Below are 25214 nucleotides of genomic sequence, written 5' to 3'. Positions count from 1 at the left end.
GTACTCACCTGTCAGAAGAAGTGTTCAGCTCTGTGTACTCACCTGTCAGAAGAAGTGTTCAGCTCTGTGTACTCACCTGTCAGAAAAAGTTTTAAGCCCTGTATAGTCCCCTGTAAGCAGAAGTGTTCAGCTCTGGGTACTCACCTGTCAGAAGAAGTGTTCAGCTCTGGGTACTCAACTGTCAGAAGAAGTGTTCAGCTCTGGGTACTCAACTGTCGGAAGAAGTGTTAAGCCCTGTATACGCACCTGTCAGAAGAAGTGTTCAGCTCTGGGTACTCAACTGTCGGAAGAAGTGTTAAGCCCTGTATACGCACCTGTCAGAAGAAGTGTTAAGCCCTGTATACGCACCTGTCAGAAGAAGTGTTAAGCCCTGTATACGCACCTGTCAGAAGAAGTGTTAAGCCCTGTATACGCACCTGTCAGAAGAAGTGTTAAGCCCTGTATACGCACCTGTCAGAAGAAGTGTTCAGCTCTGTGTACTCACCTGTCAGAAGAAGTGTTAAGCCCTGTATACGCACCTGTCAGAAGAAGTGTTAAGCCCTGTATACGCACCTGTCAGAAGAAGTGTTAAGCCCTGTATACGCACCTGTCAGAAGAAGTGTTCAGCTCTGTGTACTCACCTGTCAGAAGAAGTGTTAAGCCCTGTTTACTCCCCTGTAAGCAGAGATGTTCTGCTCGGTGCACTCACCTGTCAGAAGAAGTGTTAAGCCCTGTATACTCACCTGTCAGAAGAAGTGTTAAGCCCTGTGTACACACCTGTCAGAAGAAGTGTTAAGCCCTGTGTACGCACCTGTCAGAAGAAGTGTTAAGCCCTGTATACGCACCTGTCAGAAGAAGTGTTAAGCCCTGTATACGCACCTGTCAGAAGAAGTGTTCAGCTCTGTGTACTCACCTGTCAGAAGAAGTGTTAAGCCCTGTTTACTCCCCTGTAAGCAGAGATGTTCTGCTCGGTGCACTCACCTGTCAGAAGAAGTGTTAAGCCCTGTATACTCACCTGTCAGAAGAAGTGTTAAGCCCTGTGTACACACCTGTCAGAAGAAGTGTTAAGCCCTGTGTACGCACCTGTCAGAAGAAGTGTTAAGCCCTGTATACTCCGCCGTAAGCAGAGGTGTTCAGCTCTGCGTACTCACCTGTCAGAAGAAGTGTTAAGCCCTGTATACGCACCTGTCAGAAGAAGTGTTAAGCCCTGTATACGCACCTGTCAGAAGAAGTGTTAAGCCCTGTGTACTCACCTTTCAGAAGAAGTGTTCAGCTCTGTGTACTCACCTGTCAGAAGAAGTGTTCAGCTCTGTGTACTCACCTGTCAGAAGAAGTTTTAAGCCCTGTATAGTCCCCTGTAAGCAGAAGTGTTCAGCTCTGGGTACTCACCTGTCAGAAGAAGAGTTAAGCTCTGTATACTCACCTGTCAGAAGAAGTGTTAAGCCCTGTATACTCCCCTGTAAGCAGAAGTGTTCAGCTCTGGGTACTCACCTGTCAGAAGAAGTGTTAAGCCCTGTATACTCCCAGGTAAGCAGAAGTGTTCAGCTGTGTGTACTCACCTGTCAGAAGAAGTGTTAAGCCCTGTATACTCCCCGGTAAGCAGAAGTGTTCAGCTCTGTGTACTCACCTGTCAGAAGAAGTGTTAAGCCCTGTATACTTCCCAGTAAGCAGAAGTGTTAAGCTTCGTATACTTACCCGTAAGAAGCTTTGCATACTACTCTGTACGTTGCCCTGTTGAAGCTCGGGAAGGACGCCGCTAGAAAAACCAGGAATGCAAGCTTGAGAGCAGCGCCCCTGACAAATCTCGCGAGAATCACGACTTGCTTTACAGCAACGACATCACACACGTTAGGCTTGTTCGACTTTGCGCGGCGCCGCTAGAACTGACAGACGGATGACGTAAAAGTGCCGTCTTGGATCATTCTCGCGGTACTTTGACATCATCCGGCTGTCGGTTCTTGCAGCGCCGCATGAAGTCGAACAAGCCTATAAACAACAACTGCACGAGCAAATTTGAGACTTGATGATTGACGATGTAAAAGTTAAGAAAGCGCATTCGGAAGGGAGTAGGAAAAGAGATTCTGACCGCGTTAGGAACCGGACAAGAGTCCCACTCGGTCAGGCTTTTACTCGTTTGCGTGAGCTAAAAGACAGCACTGGATGCAACAGGGATGCTGATCTGGCGATCTTGTTGATGGACTAGTAAGTAAATCTCTTATTTGTAAACTTATTTGCGGTCTTTGTTGTATGTTGTTGCGCTTGCTTGTAGTATGTCATGTATGATTAGTATCACGATTCATGGTTGTCAGTACTATTCAATGACGACATTGGTAGAACGATACGATCCGAAACGATTCAGTAGCTTTTTAGCCAAAAATTCAACCAGTGTGACTGAAATAAATACCTGGATACTGGACAGTGCAGATGAAGTTTCCTAGATTGTTTCTTGTTAAGGTATCAATTATTATGGATATAAACAAAAAAGCAAACAACAATTAATGGCATGTGCATTCACATTTTATTTGAATAAAGTGCAACCAACAATTTAGGTTGAATTAACATTTTCAGTACAGTAAGTGCACCAACCAACCAACCAACATTTCAACAGTAGGTTTAACTGCTACTTCTGCTTTTGTTTTACAACATAAAAATATTATAATATTAAAAGTATATAAAATATAAAGTATAAAATTAACTATTAATTCAACCAGAAGAGATTTTAATATTCAATTTTTATTTAATACCAAAAATAAAGTGCAACAAACATCTCTTCAGGTTGAATTAATAGTAGGTTTACCTGCTACGTTTGCTGTTGTTTTTCAACATAAAAAATAATACAAATACAGTATTATCACAAATAAAGTGCAACCAACATTTCCTGAGGTTGTATTAATAGTAGGTTTACCTGCTACCTTTGCTGTTGTTTTTCAACATAAAAATAATAAAAATACAGTATTAATATCAAAAGTAAAGTGCAACCAACATTTATTAAGGTTAAATGAGCAGTGGCTGAACTTGCTACTACTCTCATTTTAATAAACAAACAGCAGTGCACTAATATGTAACAATAGGTCAAGTGTAACAAACTACTCTTCAAAGACCCTACAGATTTTTTTTCAAAAATATCAACTGATCAACATGATCTGGCCGCAGAACACTTCTCTGTGCGTTCACTATGTCGCCAGCAGTACTAAAAACTCGCTCTGCTGGCACACTTGTGCCTGGAATGCACAGGTACCGTTTAGCAAGGGTTGAAAGTACAGGTAGCACGTTCTTCTGAGATTTCCACCAATTCATGGCATTTTCAGTCAAAGGCAATGCATCTCTTGCTCAGTACCTCATAACCTCTGCTCTGGGTGTCTCGCTTGTGGATTTTCTTTCTCTTTGGGTAAAGGAATCGCCAAACAGTGCATCTAAGGCTTTCTTCTTACAAGGAGGTGACTCATTTGTTTCAAAATATAGTCATGTTTCTCATTAATACAAAACAACAACAACAATCTTTTTTGTGTATCACATGAAACACACCTATGGTCTTTTCATCGAATCCTGACAGCTTTGTGCTTGAGCCTCCCTCGTCTTCCTCCTAATTTCCCATTGCTTGCATCTATTGATGTAAGAATGTGTGAACTGGTCAAATTTCTGCTCTGTGAGACTACACACAGAAATTTAGAGGAAGATAAAGAACAGATGAGATTTAAGAGAGGACAAATTAAAGGGGAGAAGAGAAAGGAGCAGAGGAAAGAGGAGAGAAGAGTTACCTGGTGGGACGCTTCTGCCTCAAAAATCAGTTTTGCGTAGACTTTTCTCTGTCCTCTTTGTCCAGGTAGGGCAGTTCTTTAAATCGCGGGTCCAACGCTGATGCTGTTTAAAGAACAAGAATATTGCATTCATTGCATTATTAAATTAAGTTGACATGACATTGCAAGTGATGACCACCTCCTCATACACAAAATCAGAAGAGTAAACTATAGTATGTTTAAAAGAAATGTGGCACAATGATGATGTAAAGCCACCATAAACTAAGAATTTTATTGCAGATATCTTGTTTACTTTTCCATATGAAAAAAAAACTCAAATTCAAACTTTTTTTAATTTTACAAAATAATACAGTCTAATAACCTAAAATATTAACCAAGTAGATTTTAATTAAGACTACAAATTAATTACCTATGTTGAGAGCATCTTGGGTGCCTTTGTAGCGTTTGGAGAGGTCATTGGTCACTGGTCTTCCTCACACATTACAGTTGTTGCAATTTTGACAGGACCCATCAACTGAACAATGTCATCCATGTTGGCAATATCACTCTCACTCAGCGTGCATACATCTGTGACCGCTTTTCGCAGATCCTTGGACATCAGAGTTGCCATTATAGCTGGCTGTTGTTCCAAAAGACGTTCAAGCATTTCGAATGAACTGTTCCATCTGGTGATAATGTCTTGGATTAGTTTGTGTTTTGGTAAATCCATCAGAGTTTGTTTTTCCTGTAGGACGTGACATGCAATCGGGCTGCGGTGAAAATATCCAACAATTTTTCGCACTTTTCCCAACAACCTGGAAGCACGGTCCATCCCCAAACCCTTCTGCGAGGCAAGGTTGAGCGTATGTGCGAAGCAGGTAATGTGTGGACTGAACTGGGCTTCTGCACTGGCCACAATCATGTTCTTGGCGTTATCTGTGACAATCGCAGGATTCTTGTCGGAGATTTTCCACTCAATGCAGGCTTCACGCAGTAACGCGCCAATATTTTTACCAGTATGGGCTTCATTTAAAACTTTGGTTTGCAGAACAAAGGTTTTCATTTTCCAATCCGGATCAATGTGATGAGAGGTAATTGTCACATACCCTTGATTTGAGCATGATGTCCAGCCATCCGTTGTTATCGCTACTCGTTTAGCTTGAGAGAGCGACAGCTTCAAATCATTCTTAGTACTTTCATACAATGCAGGAATAACCGTTTCTGAAAAGTGTGGTCGGCTTGGTATCGTGTACCTTGGCTCCAAAGTTTTAATTATTTCACGGAACCCCGGGTTTTCAACCACACTGTAGGGTCGCATATCTTTGCAGATAAACTTGGCAATTGTTGCCGTGATATTTTTTGCCCGAGACGAGTTTTGGCCTAGTCTCTGACTAAACATGCAGGCGAGGCCCAAGGATTTTGCGGAGTTGACTTTAATGTTACCTTGCGGTGATGCTGCAGCGGGAACGCTGGAAGAGGTGCCTGGACGATCAGTGTTGTGTGAAATCCCATGGCGCCTTAGTAGGTGGTTGGAGAGATTTGTCGTGTTGCCGTTGTACTTTACTTGACCTTTACATATCCGACAAACAGCGAGTGACTTATTTAGAACATCTCCATCTTTGCAAAAGCCAAAGTGTTTCCAGACACTGGACCGCAATGGTGGCTTTATAATTTCTCGCTCGTGTGCTTCTCCTCCGCCATCCGCCATGCTGTTTTGTTGTCTTTGCACTGCTAGCGCGCGGCGATGACGTCACAGATAGGCAGACTGAATCGAGTAACGTTTAACGCCATTATCATTAAAAGTGCTAAGAAAAAACATCCATAATATAGAGTCTGCCGTGTTTAAATTCAATGCGTTATTTCTTAGTATTGATTCAATCGATTGATTACGTTTAAAACGATGTTTGATCGATATATGTCGTCCGGAAAGCCAACTTGCTGAGCATAGATTGATGTAGTTGGATCATAGGAATATAAATCGATACATCGATGTAATAGATGAATCGTTACACCCCTAGAAACTACTAAAAACAAGTACATTGGTCATATGTTATTGATTGAACTAAGTTTTTAAAGGAAGAAAGCGAAATGAATGAGCTAAGCTTTAGCGTCTGCTGCAGTTGATTCCAATCATGTGCAGCAGAAAACTTAAAAGAACAACGACCAAAAGAGGTACGGACTTTGGGTATCCGAAGGTTAAAAAGACTGCTAGAATGCAGATTAGGACCGATATCATAAACATTTAAAAGGGACTGTAAATAAGATGGAGTTTTACCAATAATGGTTTTATAAATAAACAAAAACCAATGAAGTTGCCTAAGTGAATGGAGAGATGACCAATTCAATAAAGAATACAGGTCACAATGATGAGTATTAAATGAGGCTCCAGTGGCAAAACGGATTGCAGCGTGGTAAATAACATCCAATTTATAGAGGACGGTTTTTGAAGCAGACCTGTAAACTACATCCCCATAATCCAGAATCGGAAGCACTGTTGTTTTAACCAAAAGCTGTTTTGAAGAATGTGTAAAAGAAGATTTATTACGATAAAGAAAACCAATACAAGATTTGACCTTTCCGAGCAATAGATTTATGTGAGTTTCAAATTATAATTTGCTGTCAAGCCAGATACCAAGGTATTTATAGCAATCAACATAGTCGATTGCATAGCCATCCAGCGATAAGAGTTTAGGCAAATGTTCAATGTCTGGTAGATTTCTATTAAAAACCATGCATTTGTTTTTTTTGTATTTAAAACCAAATGAAGACTGGAGAAGGCATGTTTTATACGAGTGAAACTCGCCTGCAATAAAGACAGTGCGATTGTTAAGGAAGAATTAAATGCATAAATAATGGTGTCATCAGCATATAAATGTATGTGAGAATCACCTGCAGCAGAAGCAATATCATTGACATAAATATTAAAATGTATAGGCCCCAGTATGCTTCCTTGTGGAACCCCTTTAGATAGATCTGACCGGAACCCCTCCCCCCTAACTAATTGTGAACGACCAGAGCAGTAGTTCTTGAACCAAGCCAAACAGCTCATATTAAGTCCAATGCCTCATAGTCTATCCTGCAATATATCATGGTCCACAGAGTCAAAGGCCTTGGCCAGATCAACGAATGCAGCTACACTGCATAATGTGTGTGCTCTGTGGTGATTAAGATCTTTAAAATTTTAAATAAAAAATTAAAGAGTTGAACATGTTCAACTAAATGTTCCTGGTTTCATTAATTTCTTTATCTTTCTCTCTCTCAGGAGTCAGTGAAGACGTTGTCCATGCAGTTCTTCCTATGTTGTTCATGTCATGAACAAATTTGGGTAACACTTTACAATAAGGTTAATTAGTTAACAACATTAGGGAGTAATAATGAACTGCACTAATACACGTTTATTTATTATAAATTTGTTTTTGTGTGTGTTCAAATTCAACTGTTGCAATATATCATTTTATAAAATATACACACATTTTAAATCTACCCTCAGAGTCATCCTTGTGTATTCCCTCTGTATTTGAATATGTGATTGACTGAAAAGGCTATAGGCCTACCATGTTTATTCCTTGTTTATTTTACTTGACGAGTTATTAAATAATGAGACGTAGAGCCAATAATTACTCAACATTCCTAAAAACCAGATTTAATTTCAATAAAGAAAGCAGTATGTGGGTATAATAAACCTTTAAAAATATCGAAAACTTTAAAAGTAGTTAAAATTGGGTGAAAATACTGCATTGGTGGCACATTTTTCGAGTAGCATCTGCCTGCACCACCGGAGGCTACAGTTTCGCTAGGTGGCGCTGTCACAAAAAAAATAGGGTCCTAGAAATGCGGTCCTGAAACTGCAGCCTCTGGTTGTGCAGACGGATAATGTTGCCTTAGCTCTGTGTTGTTTTATGTTAGTGTCTATATGTAACACAATGGTCCTGAGGGCTGTTCCATAAAACTCGCTTGAAAGAGAGGATTAAAAACCTGACTTGAATTAAACAAATGTGTCAGTCCCACTTAAATCAGTTCCATAATGGTTAGTTGAGGTTTACGCAGTCCTACTAATTTGAACGAGGCTCAAGAAGTCAAGATAATAGCGCATGCACACTATTCTTAAGCAGCCTTAGAGGTCGAGCGTAGATCAAATCGATCAAAGTTAAATAGAGAGCGCTGATTTGTAATAGAAATGTATGAAGAATTTACTACTGACTAAAAATGATAATACTGCTGCAATAAACAAAACCATATAAGAGGCTTGGGAACTCATTATGGAATAAATACTTTCATGCAACAACTAAATTAAATTATATGATTTCCGATCAAATCACAGCTTGAAACAGTTTGGAACCTCATCGGAAATGATAGCCTGGTGGTCAGTGCTCTCAAATAGCTCAACAGTGCAGGGAGTTCGATCCCCGTATTGTGATGTTTTTGTTGCTTCTTTTTTCTACTTTCCTGTATTCTCCATATACTGTACTTTTTAAACATAACACAGATTTAAAAAAGACAACCTGTAAATTATTAGAATACCATGTATACATTTTAAACCTATACAAGGCATACTGACCTTAACTTGTTTTTATTATTTATAATATGTGTAACATATATAATACATATTGAGGAAAGTACTTCACATTTAACAGTTTTTTATGGGGGCACATTAAAAAAGCAGCAACTTGAGTGGACAAAAAAGTAGGGATGGGTATCGATTCAGATGTTGTAGATCGATTTGATTTCAATTCACAAGCTATCAAATCGATTTATTTTCGATTCGATTCAATTTTTGATCCCAGTTCTCGGGTCGGTTTTTATACTCCATTGTCGATTCAACTCAATGAATAGATTTAATACAAATACTATATTAATACAAAAGAACAGTGAACAGAATTTTTATTTGAAAGCTGGCATCAACGTCGATGAAGCACCTGAAACGGTCATTTTAAGCACTGAATGAATGAATGACAGGCTCGCCTCTCGCTTCTTGGTAACATCACCCAAGGCAAAAAAAAGAGGGTGACATGTAGTGAAGAAGACAAGTAATTAGATTAACGTTAATCTTACGTTCAATGTTTGCAGAAATAAATATGGGGAAAAAAATTATTCTGCACTTTGAGAATCAATTTGGAATCGACCACTTAAAAAGAAAACGATTAATCGAAAAATCAATTTTTTTGCCCAGTCCTACAAAAAAGTATCAGGTGAAAATAAAACAAAGATATTGTTCATAATGGTTAGTAGTCTACATAATCATTTAAGCATAATCAACTCTTAGAAATGTCTAATTTCATTATGTTAGTTGCCAAAGAAGACTGAAGTTGATTGGCACTGAGAAATGATCAAATGTTTGCCTTATAAAAAAATTCAAGAGGTCACTGAGAGACAGTGGGTGGACAGCATCTGAATTCATGTCATCTACAGTACTACAAGGAATGACTGTTTAAACGGTTGATATGTTAAACATATTCTTGACTAATAACTACTACATGACATGTTATACGAAACATTTCTATTTTATAGTGATGGCAAATTATGTGTGCGTTATAGAGCCACAATTCATCATGTTAAACCCTGGGAGTATGAGAGATTTTAAACCACTGGTTTATTCTCTGTGTTAAAGTGTTGATAGATAAAGTTTCATTAATGGTTTCAGGGTGAGGATCAGCTGAAGAGTGGCCTGAGGTATAAGCACATTATAAGTTGTGTGGTTAGGTGCTCATAGTAAGAAATTCCCACAATTATTGTTTGCAAAACACTGATACTTAAAACAAAATGCCAAGAGCATACAGTACCATCAAATAATTACACTTTCTGTTCCTACAGAATGCAGACAACAAAGATGTTGAACAAGTGCTGCCTTTTACATATGAAAAAGGTGGAACTGAAAATGTAACAACCTGAGAAAGAGTCAAGTAGGCTACAGTAGATCTTTAAAATAACTTTCATTGACTGAAGAGCCAACACTTAAAGCTATCGTCTACGATTTCAAAGATTGTTCATTATTAATAACCTCGTTTATATGCTGGTTATGGTTCTACAGTAACATCCTAACAATATAAAGAGAAAAAAGAATTTAAAAAATCCATTCAGTCTATTGGGTGTATGGTAGCAGATAAGTTGACCAATGTAAACTGTCCGGCCGGACAGCTTACATTGGTTAACTGCTCTCATCCAATCCCTGCTACATTTGAAAATCCACCTCGTGCTCGCGTCTCCACCCCATCGCACACCACCCCGCCCCTCTCCTGCCTGCGACATGAAATTTGTGTCAGTGTATGGTAGCTAGCGAAGCAGCAACATAGATTAGATAGATTAGATTCAACTTTATTGTCACTGCACATGTAGGTACAAGGCAACGAAATGCAGTTAACATCTAACCAGAAGTGCAATAAGCAGTAAGTACAGAATAAAGGTCTATAATATGTAAGTCTCTTACTGTGGGTGATGCGGAGTCGTAACTCATCCATTTTGTTCACCAGTGACCGCACATTAGCGAGGAAAATGCTGGGTAAAGAGAGCCGGAGCGGTGTTAGCTTTAGCTTGGCTCTTAGACCTCCGCGCTTCCCCCGCCTTTGTTTACGATCTCGACGCCGCCTGCGAGCACTTCCGCCCGGCCGGGTAGAGTGCGAAGCCTCGGTTGTTCTAGCGTTCTAGAGTCGAAGATTGGTGATAAAACTGCTGGTAAAGTCCTCACCGATACCCAAAAGCTCCTGTCGGGTGTATGATGTTAAAGCAAAGCTGTTCAGTACGAACAGACCCGAGATGAGCAGGAATAATACTGCAAAATTGCAAAAACTGGAGAGACGCTCCGCCATTGACTGTTGGAGGAAGCTTCTGGGAGATTTGGGGCTGAAAACCGACGCCGACACGGCAGACTTTTGTTGAACAGGTACGCATTTATTTATACTTTGTATTGTGTGAGTCTGACAACATGCTGTCGGTCGGCATCGGAATGTTAGCCGTTTAGCATCGCGTATCACGGGTCAAAATAATTATATTTATAAAGTCATTTCTTGAAGCTCAGGAGGGGAAACGTATGCCAAACGTTGTTGTGAAAGTAAATAACGTCAATTACAATCATAATTGTAATTGTACATTCCTTCAAGGCTTTATGTGTTTACTGCTCGGTAAATCTCTGTTCTGATGTTTACTACCAGTGATCACAGCTTGAATGAGTGACTTTGTTCAGGTGGTTCCCCGGGGGGAGGGATCAGGTAGCACAGAGGGGCGGGATGAGTTTTTTAAAACTTACTAACCGTCTCAGGCTTTCTCTACCGATTTTCAACATCGTACACTACAGCTTTAACTACACCACAAGCATAAAAAACTATTAAATGACCCTACTTGACTTGTGTATGTTGTATAGTTAAATTAAATTATAGACAATCAGAATTTCTTTTTAATTGTAGGTCAATAAACTGCAATTAGAGGGATTTCGATTTTTTTTGTCACATTTTTGTCACTGCTTTAACAATATAATTGTTAAAATTGTACGGTTGTTATACCTACCATATAATTAAACATATGTCTATATATTGTATTAATTATTACTGTAACAAATTGTGTTAAATTCAGTATATAAGCAAATTTTTACACTGATAGTAGTTTATGAAGTAAAATAAAATGTCAGAGAGTCAGTGTTGATATCATGGCATTTACAGGTCAGTATTTACAGCTCGTCAGTAGTCATTGATAAATAAAGGACACCAACCTCTCTGTTCCTCAATATCTTCTTTTTTTATCATGTTGTGCTGTTCTGAATCATTCGTGTGTGCTTTAACAAACTCCATCTTCTCCAGCAGATTTTCGGTCCTGTTTGTTTGAAAACGCGTCTTCACGTCTAATTACACAGGAAAGAAAATATACAGGTATCTCTGTATGCAGCGTGTCAAAAGCGTGCTTTACTCACAGAAACAAAACATTATCAAGAGGCCAGGTTTTCACACTTAAGTGTAATTTTACTTTTAACGTTACATATAATGAAGATGTTAAACCCTTTTAGTAGGCTAATATGACGATGTTCTTTGAACACCTACATTTCCGAAGCGCTAATAAAATACAACCATCTCATCCAATATTATGAAGCTGTAGACTCGGAAAAGCCTGCAGCAACAACAGCACCACCGTCTTCTTCTTCTTGCAACCATGACTTATACCGCCACCTACTGTATCGGTGTATGCAGCATGGAAATGATCTACTTTACATTTAATATATAATAATACAAATGAAATGTAGAAAATAATAATAAATAACACCGTCTTCTTATGTTTTATGGCGGGTGGCATCCAAAGTTAAGGTGCATTACCGCCACCTACTATACTGGAGTGTGAACCAGAATATCTCCCCATTATTAATAATATTTATAACTATATCTGTATCTATTAATAATATATATATATATATATATATATATATATATATATATATATATATATATAAAATAGGACTAACAATAATAATAATAGTAATATGAATACAACATCAGATAATTAACTTCCTTTAATGAGATAATTTAAATTCTGTTTATTAACCCAGTTTCCTTCAAAAACATAATTACAGAATGATAACCTCCTAATTGTCCGAGTATTTGCTTAACAGTTAATGGCTCCTGTGGTGTCCTTCTCAATATTTCTCTTTCTGTAATATACTTTCGGCAATGACACAATACATGCCCCACTGATTTCTCCTCTTGACAATATTCACACAGACCAGTAGGGTGTTTTCCAATGAGTTGTAATGTCTTATTTATTAAGGGTTGACCTTAAATGTTTTTTTTTATTCTGCCCTGTAAATAGACGACGCAAGTTTTTTCTCACACATTCACTGTATGATTTAATGAAAAAGGATTTCGTAAAAGGTACCCTTTACAGCGTGTCGCGTGAATAGTGTTATGCAAAGCCCCAACATTATATCTGGGAGATAAGTCGGTAAATTTAAGTGAAATCACAGGCTTTGCTTATCCCGTGCAAACCGGCCCCACGAAACTCAGACGTAGGGAGGTCATTTCACACTAGGTCCACTGCGAATAGTACATTAGTCAATCAATTATTAAGCCATGTAAAATCAATAAAATTGTCCCCCTAATGAATATAATGATGACACTTTAGCAGACGGAACAGCAAAAAATAGTTTAATTACAAACTTTTATTAAACCTTTTATAATATAAAAACTATTAACAACTAAATCAAATACAAGTGTTTTTTATTTATCATATACTGTAATACAATAAGTTGAATATGTAGGTTGACACTGACAGCATGAGGCAGACCATGATGGAGACAAAATCAAAACTGTAGCCGTAGAAGTGAAAAGTTCAATCATAAATTCTTCGGTGTCCAGGTAAAAAAGTTGACATCCCGGAGTTCTTCAGGAAGATATTCTTGATCCACCGGGCCACTGAAGTCTGGGTTATATTTGTATCCTTTAGCATAACCAAGATTTTTCATTAGTTTTGTGGGAGCGTTACGTAGGTGAAGTGGCACAGATGGTAATGGTCCTTGATGGTTTCTCAGACAGGCTTTTACATTATTATAGGCCTGGTACAGCTCCACAGACTTGGGGGCTCTGGCCATATAAACCACACACTGGGCTAAAATGACCTAAAATAATGAAAGAGACCATGAAGAAAAATACATTTATGAAAGATACAGCCTGAGTGAGTGCCACAGGGTCTGCCAGACCTATAATGGTCGCACAGATGAAGTTAAAGTCAAGTTTTTCATTATTCTTTGGCAGATACTTTCATTTAAATTTACAGTGCATTTAAGGTATAGATCTGTGTCCCCCAGAGGAACAAACCCTTATCATTTTCACTGCTAACGCAACACTCCACCAATTAAGCTGCGGGAACACTTAATACCATGTTAGTGAGAAACACCACGGGTCAGAGGCGGCTTTTGTAAACATTGGGGGCTTAGCCCAAATTTAGGGGGTCCAGGGGCATGGTCCCAGAAGAGATTTTCTTTCAGTCAAAGAACCTTTTTTTTTAATCTAACTTTATATTTATCACTCTGAAACTGTAGCACAACATTTTTTGTTGTGACAATAACGGCTGCCAACTAAAAATAAAGACAAAATATGTCTGCATTTAATAAGAAAGCATTTCATGTGGCGGCAAAATTTTTTTATATTCTCTGAATTTTATAATTGTTATTGTTAATTACGGTTTTGCCACTTTCTCACCTGGTTCTTCTTGATGCATCTTTCTGCTTGCAGTATCACTTATTAAACCTTGTGTTCAACTAGACAAGTACATTAAATCTGATAATAATTAAAGCAAATATACAATAACTGATAATAAGTGAAGTATTTGTGATGTAAATGTATAATAAGGTTGGGGAGAATCCACATTCTGTCTAAATGTCTTAGTTATGTGAAATCATTGTGAACTCCAGTGGAATAATTGTAGGCAAAGTGAAAGCTGCCTTGGCATTGTAAACATGAGATCAAATAACTCCACACTTTCTCACCTGTGTTTGACTTCACATGGCGTTGCAAGAACAGACAGGTGGATGACATCAACGTATTGCTATTATGTCATCCACCTGTCGGTCTGCATGGCGCCACATGAAGTCGAACATCTTGGAAGGAGGCTGAATTAGTTGAATGAAGGGTTTTATATAAAAAAGAAGATCTCAAACATTGTAAATCACTGACCAAGTGTACTGAATGAAATCATTTTAGAAACAAGAATCTTTTGTAAAAATATTTGGGTCTGAAGCCCTGGAAGCAACCCCTTCGCTCCGCCCTTGCCAGAGGTGAATGTTTAAAATTTTGGATTTCATCTTTGAGAGTTGAACGCAAAGATTAAGTAACATTCAAGAAAAGCTCAGTGCAAAGACAAAAGAAAATCGTGTGTGCTTTATTTAGATATACTGTACCTCACATTCAGGCATGCCGATGAAGTGACAAGCCTGAAATGTTGATACAGCCTGAGTGAGTGCCACAGGGTCTGCCAGACCTATAATGGACGCACAGATGAAGTTAAAGGCAAGTTTTTATAGCGCAATAATACCATAAGATGTACATTAGCATTAAAAACTTATTAAACTTATAAAACCCTAACCCTTAACCTAAAGTCTCCCAGTGAGCAAACCTAACTTAGCAGTGCTGCAACTAAACAGAGAAGAAAAACTGTGAAACATGATAAGAAAACAAGAAATATACTGTACAGTTGTTCATAAACACCGGAAGAACCAACCACAAAACGCAAACTGGTTGGACACATTTATTTTATTGTATTGTGATCCTGTCACGGTGTATTGTGGACTCTACAAAGCGGCAGGGTGTTGAAGAATAGTAAAGGTTATATTTGACTTTGTGTGTGAGTATTGTTTCTTAATTTATTTCATACTGTAATGTAAAGAGTGTTTACACAAAACAAATGGACTAATATTTGTAAGGTTCAGAACGAGTTTGGAAAACGCAAACTAAATTCACTCTGTCTGGCCTGAAAAATGAACAATTATGATTAATTTAACCATGATTACTTGAGTTAAATGTAAAAGAGTAAGCTACTACTTACCAATATCTTCACTAGCAAACCGGACCAGCCGGCGAGCAACATACAGTGGGTCTTCACCTCCCTCCAGCATCCTTCCCAGCCAATAGAGGGCAGCATTTGCTTCTGAACCTCTCATTGACTTGTGAAGGGCTGAGATACAGTTATAGTGCTCCTCACCTGTGCGACACATACAGACATATATATTTCAGATGATTAAGAAAAACAACTGTCCGCGCACACACACACAAAACACAATGTGTTGTAAACACATTTAACTTCACCTGTGCTAGGACACCGGTATGAAGTTGAGGGAAAATTACTTTACAAGAAATTTACTTTGCATTAAATTAAAATTTGTCAATGACATAAATACACTTCTGAGTGCTGCACAATATGTAGTTGTTAGCCACTAGAGGTTGCTAAACAACAACAATGGCCTCAGCATGATGTTATGGCGAGTTCAAACTGCATTATTTATAGTCGGGTCACAGATCTTTTCACACTGCTTTTGACATCAATATTTGAAATAGCACACAAAAATCAGACATTTTTTTTTCATTTCTGTCAAACATTTATTTATAAAATGCAAACATCCCGGTTTCTATCGTAACCTCGGTTCCTTTAGAAACGGGAACGAGCCATTGCCTCAGTAATCCCAGTTTACAGGCCAATGCCTGTCATGAAGACGTATAGAGGTGTGGCTTTAGCCGCTATATAACAACCATCTCTAAGGCATATCGTCAGATTATTTTGACAAAAAACAGAGAGCTGATCTGAGCAGTGACACGGCAGCTTTTCTCAGGGAACCGAGGTTACGATAGAAACCAAGACGTTCCCTTTCAAAAACGGGAACGAGACATTGCGTCAGTAGCTGACGCTATGGGAGACTGTATATCAGCGCTGTGAGAACAGCAAAGAGCAGCCCCAGTGGAGCTTACAACGCTTAGCAGTAGCACATAGCAGAGTCCTAGCACAGTTGGCATACGTCAACGTGAAAACAATTGGATGCCAGAGCCTCTAGGACCCAATCAGAAACTCGTCCTGACCCAGGGCAAAATACACACAGACAGATCCAGCATCTAGGTCTTATCACTGCACTACACAATCCAATAAACGACCAAACGGTCAAGCCTAGCATAACGCAAGCTATAGCAAGCATACTTGCATTCGGCATCTGCTGGCGTAGCATAAGATGCACATCAGGATAGCTAGTGTGAAAGAAACGAGGATGAAGTGAATACAGCTCCATTCCTTGACATTAGCAGTAACACAGTAGTACTGGCAACATGGGGTACACACTGTGAATTTGCGTTAACCACGCGACTGCTGACACACACCACAACCTGAGAGTGGAGGCGACGTGTCGCCCTCTCTCAGCACCCAACCAAGCAGCTGACTGCTAGGTGGGGTGGGAGTAACTCACAGAGAGAGCTCAGAAAGCCCCAGGAAATGCGTCCGCATCCAACGCAATATCTCTGCTTAAAAAGAGGCTGCCCCCAGCACTGCCGCTATGGCACAAAGAGCTGCTCAGACGCCCGTGTCGGGGTCGAGCACTCAGATGAACATACAAAGCCCAGCAGAGCATAGCTCACATAGAGCTATAATAGAAGGCAGATTATAACCGCCTGCGCTGTAACGGCGCTGAGGGTGGTTTCAGGCACCTAATCCCTAACGGGACACTATAAGAAAGCAAGGTGACCGCTTCACTCCCTTAATTCTGATAATCAGATGGTGCCCAACCAGATGGTGCCCAGCCACTGGGTGCCCAGAGGCATTGTGCAAAACGCCACACGAGCGGTGGCGAAACCCTCAAGGTAAACAGCCTGCATCGCGTCCAACTACCCGCTGCCGTAAAGGCAGAACCCTTGACATGGGACAGCAAACCAGGTCAACCAATGTACTGCGGATCCTAGAGAGTGATTTTAAACAACTTGAGGAAGAGATTGCGAAGGTATCGCAGGATGACATTCTTTTCCTTGAGAAATTAAAACAAGGTATACATAGAAATGTTCATGGTCATTACCAAATGCCACTTCCCTTCAGGCTAAGATCCAATTTGCCAAATAACAAACGACATTCTATGATTAGGTTTGATCCCCTCAAGAGGAAGATGATGAAAGATGAGTCCTATTAGAGACAATACAGTGAGTTCATGAGTGAAATTCTTTGGAGAGAAGATCCTGAGGAAGTGCATGATGATGGTAAGGAAGGAGAATCATGGTACTTACCACATCATGGTGTTTTTCATCCGAAGAAGCCGGACAAACTGCGTGTAGCAACTTAAAAATGCTGCTCCTTAAATGATAATTTACTTGATCTGATAAATAGTCTACATGGTATCTTGATTAGATTTCGTCAACATCCCATTGCACTTATGTGTGACAGAGAAAACGTACAATCAGTTCCATGTAGATGAGACGGACAAAGATTTCTTGCGCTTCCTTTGGTGGAAGGATGGAAACATTAACCAACCAGCTTGTGGGTTTCGCATGAAAGTTCATCTATTTGGTGCTGCTTCATCCTCAGGATGTGCAAACTACAGCTTAAAACATCTTGCAACTGAAAACAGTAAGTTGTATCCATTAGGCTCCCAGTTTGTACTCAAAAACTTCTATGTTGATGACGGAGTAATCAGTATAGAGGATGCAGACCAAGCCATCAAGATTGCTAATGAGGCTCGAAAACTGTGCTTTAGGCGGCTTAAGGCTACACAAGTTTGTATCAAACAGCGAAGCTGTGTTGGAAAGTATCCCTGTATCAGGAAGAAACACTAATATAAAAACCCTTGACCTTGCATTTGATGAATTGCCTTTAGAAAGAACACTACGTATGCAATGGGACAGAGAATCTGACTGCTTTAAGTTCAAGGTCCAGCTGAAAATTCAACCTGCCTATTCTTGATTGGAAAGAAAATATTGCAGGAAGTGTGTAAGTGTGGCAGTGGATGGGACGATCCTTTATCAGATAAACTCTGCATTAGGTGGGAGCGATGGAAACGAGACTTAAATGATCTGCAGAAAGTAGATGTAATAAGAACTTATGCACCTGCTGACTTTGGGAAAGCTGTTGAAGCGGAGTTACATCAGTTTTCTGATGCCAGTACTTATGGATATGGTCAGTGCTCTTACTTGAGGCTTAAGAATAAGGAAGGAAATGTTCATTGCGCTATAGTGATGGCAAAGTCAAGACTTGCACCTCCTAATCCTATAACAGTCCCAAGATTGGAGTTAGCAGCTGCAGTCTTTTCTGTTGGAATGAGCAGTGTTCTCAAGACAGAATTGGATTATACATTTATCAAAGAGATGTTCTGGATGGATTCCAAAGTAGTGCTGGGATATATAAGCAACGAAGCACGTAGATTTCACACTTTTGTTGCAAACAGAGGGCAAAGAATATGTCACAATATAACTGTTGAGCAGTGGAGATACGTTTCAACAAAGGAAAATCCTGCCGACCATGCATCTAGGGGTCTGACCATGAAGGAGCTTCTCGCCTCAAACTGGTTTACAGGTCAAAGTTTCTGTGGGAGAAGGAGATGCTTGTACCAGCAGAACCCGTTCCTGAGCTTTTATTTGGCTAACAAACCTTTATAGATGGGAAAATAGTAAAGGAGTGCATGGATGCTGCATTTGAAACATTTTTGGCTCAACATATAGCTGTGAGTCCGCATTCTCAACACTTAACATTATCGAAAGTCAATACAGGCAAGAATGACAAATGAACATTGTTTTTTTAACTAGGGGCGCACTTACATTATCCCAACCAAACCAAACCATGCCTGGGCGCGATTGCCACCCCTCCCTACTCCCCCAGGTGCACGCACTCACACTGTACTTCTTATCGATCCGAGTCCGGGCGCGCTTTCGTCATTAAGATGCGATTGTTTTGAAAAAGCAGGAAGTAAAGCGCTCTCTTAACACTGGAACCCACCGTAATGATAAGTCTGTTTTTTTTTATTCGGAGTCGTTTGGTACGCGATTACAGACAGCCCTCTCACATGTCATCATATTGCTTAGTTCATCTGTCACGTGCGCAGCTCGGACATTCACGTAACCCCGCTGCGCGCATCAAAAGGTTTTTACGGAGGCAGATGAAGGTGAGTGGTCGCGCAACTGACGTCTTCACCTTTTGAATCGCGCTCAGGCGCGATTGCGCTCACACCACAGCCTTCCGCGCCTGAGCCCAAGTGAACCGCGCTCCGGCCCACCTCTGCAACCCGGCCGCGGCGCGATTAAACAATCCGCGCCCGGGCGCGGAACGAAGCGATCACACTAGTCAAACAAACCAGGCTTTGGGGGTCAAACGCGCCCGAGCGCGGTTTGGTTTGGATAATGTGAGTGCGCCCTAGGATGTTTTATGCTTTCGTCTTTAAGTTCAACTTAGTTCAGCCTATTTTATTTAATTGTCATTTGAGTTTAGTACTTACATTTTACAGACTTAAAGGAACAGTACAAATTAAGAGAGAAGTGTTTTCCTGCACTTTTTCTTTTTTCCAACACAGGCACTTTACTTTTGAGAATGAAGATAACATGTGATATGAGATATGATTCGATTAAACCAGAGAGGTTTGTGTTCATTGATTGTGATTGTAAATCTCAGTTTAGCAGAAAAGTTAAACTTTAGTTTTCCTTTTAAGTTGTTAAAGGTGACATAGAATGATTGAACGGGGTATTTATCCCTGCTTCTGTGATGTGACATGTAGACAAAAACTTTTTTGTTTGGGTCTGTAATGCCTTAGAAGCTTCCTAAAAACCTCTCTCAGATAGCTCTATTAGGGTGGGGGATTTTAAACAAGCGGTTTTGCACCTATTTGGCTCCCCCTACTGGCTTAACTTGCAATCCCATTACTGATTGGCTGACTTTGCTGCCACTCAAAAAATGTAGCCAATTATTTTAAAGTGGAGGGGCAGTTAGATGCCTGTGATGTCATAAGCATCAGTTTTTCAGATTGGGCCGTTTTCTGGCTGACATTTCTAAAAGAGGAATTTCTATGAGACTGAGACGTTTAGCATGTTTAGCACTTTTTGTATGTTCGTGAATGCGGGTAGACTATCATTATTCAACAAAGACAAGGTAAAAATGGTTTTTCATTCTCTGTCTGCTTTAATGTTGAAATGAATGTTTTGCAGATTTAGAGATGAATGCATTTTGCACTGTTCCCTTCATATTTTTGTCAGACATTTTTACTGGATAAGTTTAGATATTTTGTACCAAAGCAACTGAAAGGACATAAGAGTAACAAATCAGCATTAAAATGAGATCCATTTTATGAAGGATTATTAATGCTTATACACATTATTAAATATGCATGATAACATTACATTTTGTTCAATAAAACAAATATTTACAATAATCTCTTTAGTCTGGGGAAAGCCGTCAATTTATGTTTTTATATGCAATGCATAATTGTCCAGACCTCGGCTGGTAAGGGAGGGTTCATTTACTGGACCTCAAGCAATTTTAGTTGAAGACGCCTGATCTAGTATGTATTCATTTTCTGTCATAGTTTCTTCAAAATTAAGTTTTATTTGAGTATTTTAAATAAAAATATTTTAATTTTCATCATGACGTGTACCCCTTTGATTGCCACGCCCCCCGGCCCCGATAACACCTTAATTAGCAAATGCTCTACGGAAAACCCTGTATTTCAAGCGGTTTTAATGTTGGTAAACAATCAGCTGTATTGTGGCGCTTTGTATTTGTGTTGATCAGTTAGATTTAAATGAATTTAAACTTTAAAACTGCATTTAGAGACAGATGACGCTAATTTTGTCATCTCAGTTTCACTTTGCAGTTTAATTCTGGTTGATGCTCCAAAAACCAAGGAAGCGCCACATAGCACTTTTAAAATGTATTCGTGTAAGATCCTCTCCGACTCGGAATCCATGCTGTCTTTTTCTGCAATTTTTCAAATGAATAATGCAGGCATGCTACAAGTAGCTGGCTGAACCGCATACGCTATGAATAACAATCAGCGTCAGCTACGTCATCATTAGGTTGGATAAGCGTCCTGACACAGGTCAAATTCGAATGCACAGTTTTACGTTCGAATATGCAGTTATTTTTTTTATTCTACAAATATTCGAAAGTTTAATTTTAATTTGAACAGTGAACTATTCCTTTTATACAATAAAGTTGTTTTTGCATGTTCAGCGTTCATTAAATAATACTAATAGACACACGTTAAGGGGTGGTTTCCCGGACAGGGGTTAGCTTAAGCCAGGACTAGGCTTTAGTTTAATTAGATTATAACAAGTTTTAGTAAACATGCCTTATTAAAAACATTACTTTGTGCCTTTTGTTTTGTTTCAAAATGCACATATCTCAGTGCAAGTTGTTTTCAGTTTGGACAGCTCTTACATTTAGTCTAAGGGAGACCGCCCCTAAGTGTACTAGTAACTAAAACTATGAAGTGCTGTAGAAGGATTGTTCATGGTTAGTTCATGTAAACTAATATTAACGAATCAAATGTCATCATGATATCTTACATAGCAATATTATGTTTCAGTTGTTCACTGTGTTTATCTGTGTATTCAGATTGTTGTGTTGTATTCATTATAAAGTGTGAGCAGAAGACATACCAGCTTTATCATAAAGAATGTGTGATCTCTGAAGGCCTTCTTTAACATGTTGTTCAAGCACTACTATATGTTGAGGAGCTTCATCAGGTTTGAAGGAACCAGCGCGCACCTGAACAACACACGCCTTCACGGCCAGTTGAAGGCCATTAAGAGCAGCTCGGGCATCACCATCACACAGGTGTGCTACAGTATCCAGCGCTTTCTGTTCAATAAACACCTGAGGACTAAAGAGAAATCAAAATAAATCAAATGAAAGTCTATTTACATCAAGACTGAGAGTAGTGTGTCTTAACTCTGGTCTTCAGGACCCACATCACTACATGTTTTCTATAGATGTCAAAACCAAGTTTTTGAAGAATATAGTTTTCTGAGCCATTTGTGTGGTTTAATACTTCAAGTAATCTCACACATCTGTAATAACAGAGAAGATACGACTGAAACTCAAACACTCACTTTGAGCAGAGCGTTGAACGGTCGTGTTCCCCTGCGTTCTCCTTCAACACTTCCAGCCCAAGAAAGTCAACAGCCCGACGAAGAATCAAGCCCATTGCTTCCACTGACAGCCTCTCCAGAACCAAAACCCTACAGCGGCTCAATAAAGCACTGTTCACCTGAAAAGATGGGTTCTCTGTTGTGGCCCCGATTAGTGTGATGGTACCACACTCCACGTGAGGGAGGAAGGTGTCCTGACACAAGAACAACATGAAAAATACCAGTCGGTCAACAGAAGACTACAAATGTAAAGCACTACAAATGTGCCAATTTAAAATGTTATACATTTCACAAAGGAGGATTTTCAGCACTTTGTTCGAACAGCAACTCAGCGATTTTTTTAAAAAGCTGAAACCAGTCCACAATGTAATAAAGGTTGGGGACCCCTGCTGTGATTTAATGCAGTGTGGGTGAAAGTGCAATGTTTAATCATTTCTTTTATGATGAAAATAAGTTTTTTTATTAAAAGGGATAGTTCACCTAAAAATGACAATTCTTTGGTTTGTCTACAAACACTCAAAATAGAGTTCGGCAATATGCCCCATTTTGAGATTGTCCTATCGTCAGCCTGTGAGATTGTGATACACGACAGTATCGGAGGGCGGAGCAGTAGTTTACTCATTTATTATTTGTTTCTTTTTTACATATTTATGACAAGTCACTTGATTGGTGGACAAAAAAGAAGCGAGGGCAACAACTGTCATGACCACACCCTACTTAAAACTGATGCCATTAATCCATCCGCGTTATTCAAGGCGTATAAGTCTTGTAAGTGAATTGTGCTTAAAACAAAAAATCTGCCAATGAATATGAAAAGTTACCTCTCACAAGTGTATCATTTCACTTCAGAAGAAACGACTATAAAAAAAATCATATTTGGATGAACTATTCCTTTAACTCTTCCCCCGCCAGCATTTTTTTTTTTAATGTTGCCAGCCAGCACCAGCATTTTTCATGATTTTCACAAAAGTTTAATGCCTTCTAGAAAATGTTCTTCTTTAAATATATAAACATACAATATATCAAATGAAAGAACAGACCCTCTGCTTTCAAAAAAATAAAAAACACATTTCGTTTTTACCACTTTGATTAGTTCACTTCTTATCACCCTCAAATATGGGTAGGTTTCTTGTTGCAGAAGAGCTGGTAGATAATAGCGGTATTGCGGATTGCCAGAAATACTCATCATTAGCAGAGAAAGAGTTAAGTTTAACAGTCAGGCCCAAATACTCTTTGAGCAACATAACCCTGAAGCTATAATGAAACTGACCTGCTGGGATTTGTTAAAGCGATGTATCTCATCAATGAACAAAATGGTCTTTCTCTTGCACAGACGGAGTTCATTCTGGGCCTGTTTGATCACTTCACGCACCTCGCCCGTTGAAGTGCTGGTGGCGGAGAGCGTCACAAAACGTCCTGTGCCTTTCTTCTTAATGGAGGTGGCAATAATGTGGGCCAGGGTGGTCTGTAAACAGTAGACATGCAATAAAACTAAATGAGATGCAATTTAAGTTTCTATTTTAACATTTTACTTTTAATTACTTTTAACATTATTTGTTCAACAATTGTTCAATAAGTATCAGACAGCTACATGTTTAGAAAATGTCTATCTAAAGGATATTGTAACTTTTTGAGTTACATGAAAGTAAACTTTGAAAAAAGAAGAGAAAATTGCTTTGTCTCATATCTGAACAATCACCACAGGCATGCATTGCATCAAGGAGGATGGCTAAAGATTTCACTTATATTACCTATATATTTCTGTATTGAAATAAAAGTGTGATTTTTAATGAAGTCTTTTATTATCATCTGTAATTTGGCTCTAAAATTTTGGTGAAAATTGTCATTTTTCACCTCCCCATGAGTAAATATTCATCAATGGCATTTAATGTTTTAGCGTTCTTGACATTTCAGTAATTCTTGGTTCAGAAAAACAATTATAGCTGTGGACCTCTGCTATCCGGTTACTCGGCAGTGATTTACATTAGTACAGATTATATATCGTTTATCGTATCGGTGATCCAAATCGTTGGAAATAAATTAATGTAATACAAACCAGAGACCTTTCCACATCCTGGTGGTCCCCAGAGTATTAAAGATGGAATCTCCTGTGACTGCAGCAGAGATCTAAGCAGGGTCTGTTCTCCAATCAGTTTATTCTGCCCGAAATACTCCTCCAGTGTGCTGGGTCTCAGTATTTCTGCCAAGGGCTTTTCGTTATTTAGCATTAACGCTCTTGAAGTAGATGTGACAGATGATGATGCTGGTGGTCCATCCAGGCATTCCGGTTTCTCCGTTACTTTCACTCCAGGACCGATCGAGACTTCTGTAGTCTCTGTACACGTGACCATTGATTCCATCTTTTGCTTCTGATCGGTAACTTTGGATTTGGTGTGAAACAGTGAGAAGAGTCCAGCTGGCCGTTCGTCAGTGAGGTTAGTCCGAGGTTTTTTGGGAGGAGGTCCAGGTGATCCATGATCAGACGCGTTGTTATCATCAAAGTTCTGTAAACACTCATCCAAGTGGCCATTAATGTTGTCTGCATCAAAATCCCCCATGCAAACCGGACACTTTACGGTAACTTCCGACGTATTCTCCGCCATGATAAATTTCCCAAATGTATTAAATCACCTGTCGCTTGTTGTACTATAGTTGATCCATACACACACACACATACGCGAAGTTCTTCTTTTAGGTTTAATGGCGGTTGGCAACTCATCTCAAGGGTGCATTACCGCCACCTACCTTTTCTATTCAGAAATGTCATATATGAAGTACAAGTAGCATATAAAACACAAAGTGTATTAACAATACATCCAAAGTCATCTGAACAGATGGAAGAGAATAGAAAGAGAAAAAAAGGGGGGGAATCCAAAACAAGTATTTATTACAGTACATGAAAGATCTCATCATATTTCTTTAAAAAAAGAAA

General features: G+C 39.3%; 2 protein-coding genes across 3 annotated transcripts in view; both read right to left on the bottom strand.

Annotated features, from left to right (window-relative positions):
- The window catches only part of LOC135758117 (uncharacterized), a 29758-nt gene extending 17915 nt beyond the window's left edge, over positions 1–11843 (bottom strand). The window contains exons 1-2 of the mRNA XM_065272968.2: positions 11741–11843; positions 11416–11544 (exon numbers count right to left, since the gene is read on the bottom strand). Of these exons, the coding sequence (XP_065129040.1) occupies positions 11416–11494 (79 nt within the window). The 5' untranslated portion in view covers positions 11495–11544; positions 11741–11843. The remainder of the gene's footprint in view (positions 1–11415; positions 11545–11740) is intronic.
- A 976-nt stretch (positions 11844–12819) lies between these two features.
- wrnip1 (WRN helicase interacting protein 1) lies at positions 12820–24959 on the bottom strand. Of its 2 annotated transcripts, XM_065272929.2 has the most exons (7): positions 24346–24959; positions 23553–23747; positions 22244–22476; positions 21791–22014; positions 15231–15386; positions 14587–14666; positions 12825–13305 (listed from the first exon to the last, which is right to left on the bottom strand). In XM_065272929.2, the coding sequence occupies exons 1-7, from the start codon at positions 24883–24885 to the stop codon at positions 13024–13026; spliced, it is 1710 nt and encodes a 569-aa protein (XP_065129001.1). In that variant the 5' UTR covers positions 24886–24959; the 3' UTR covers positions 12825–13023. The 2 variants fall into 2 exon arrangements, with proteins under 2 accessions (XP_065129002.1, XP_065129001.1); XM_065272930.2 differs by lacking the exon at positions 15231–15386 and having other exon boundaries at positions 12820–13305.
- Positions 24960–25214: the final 255 nt, after the last annotated feature.

The sequence above is a fragment of the Paramisgurnus dabryanus genome, chromosome 6 (assembly GCF_030506205.2).
Source record: "Paramisgurnus dabryanus chromosome 6, PD_genome_1.1, whole genome shotgun sequence".
NCBI lineage: Eukaryota > Metazoa > Chordata > Actinopteri > Cypriniformes > Cobitidae > Paramisgurnus > Paramisgurnus dabryanus.
Note: the sequence above shows the minus strand (reverse complement) of the source record. Positions and strands in the feature narration are given on the sequence as shown.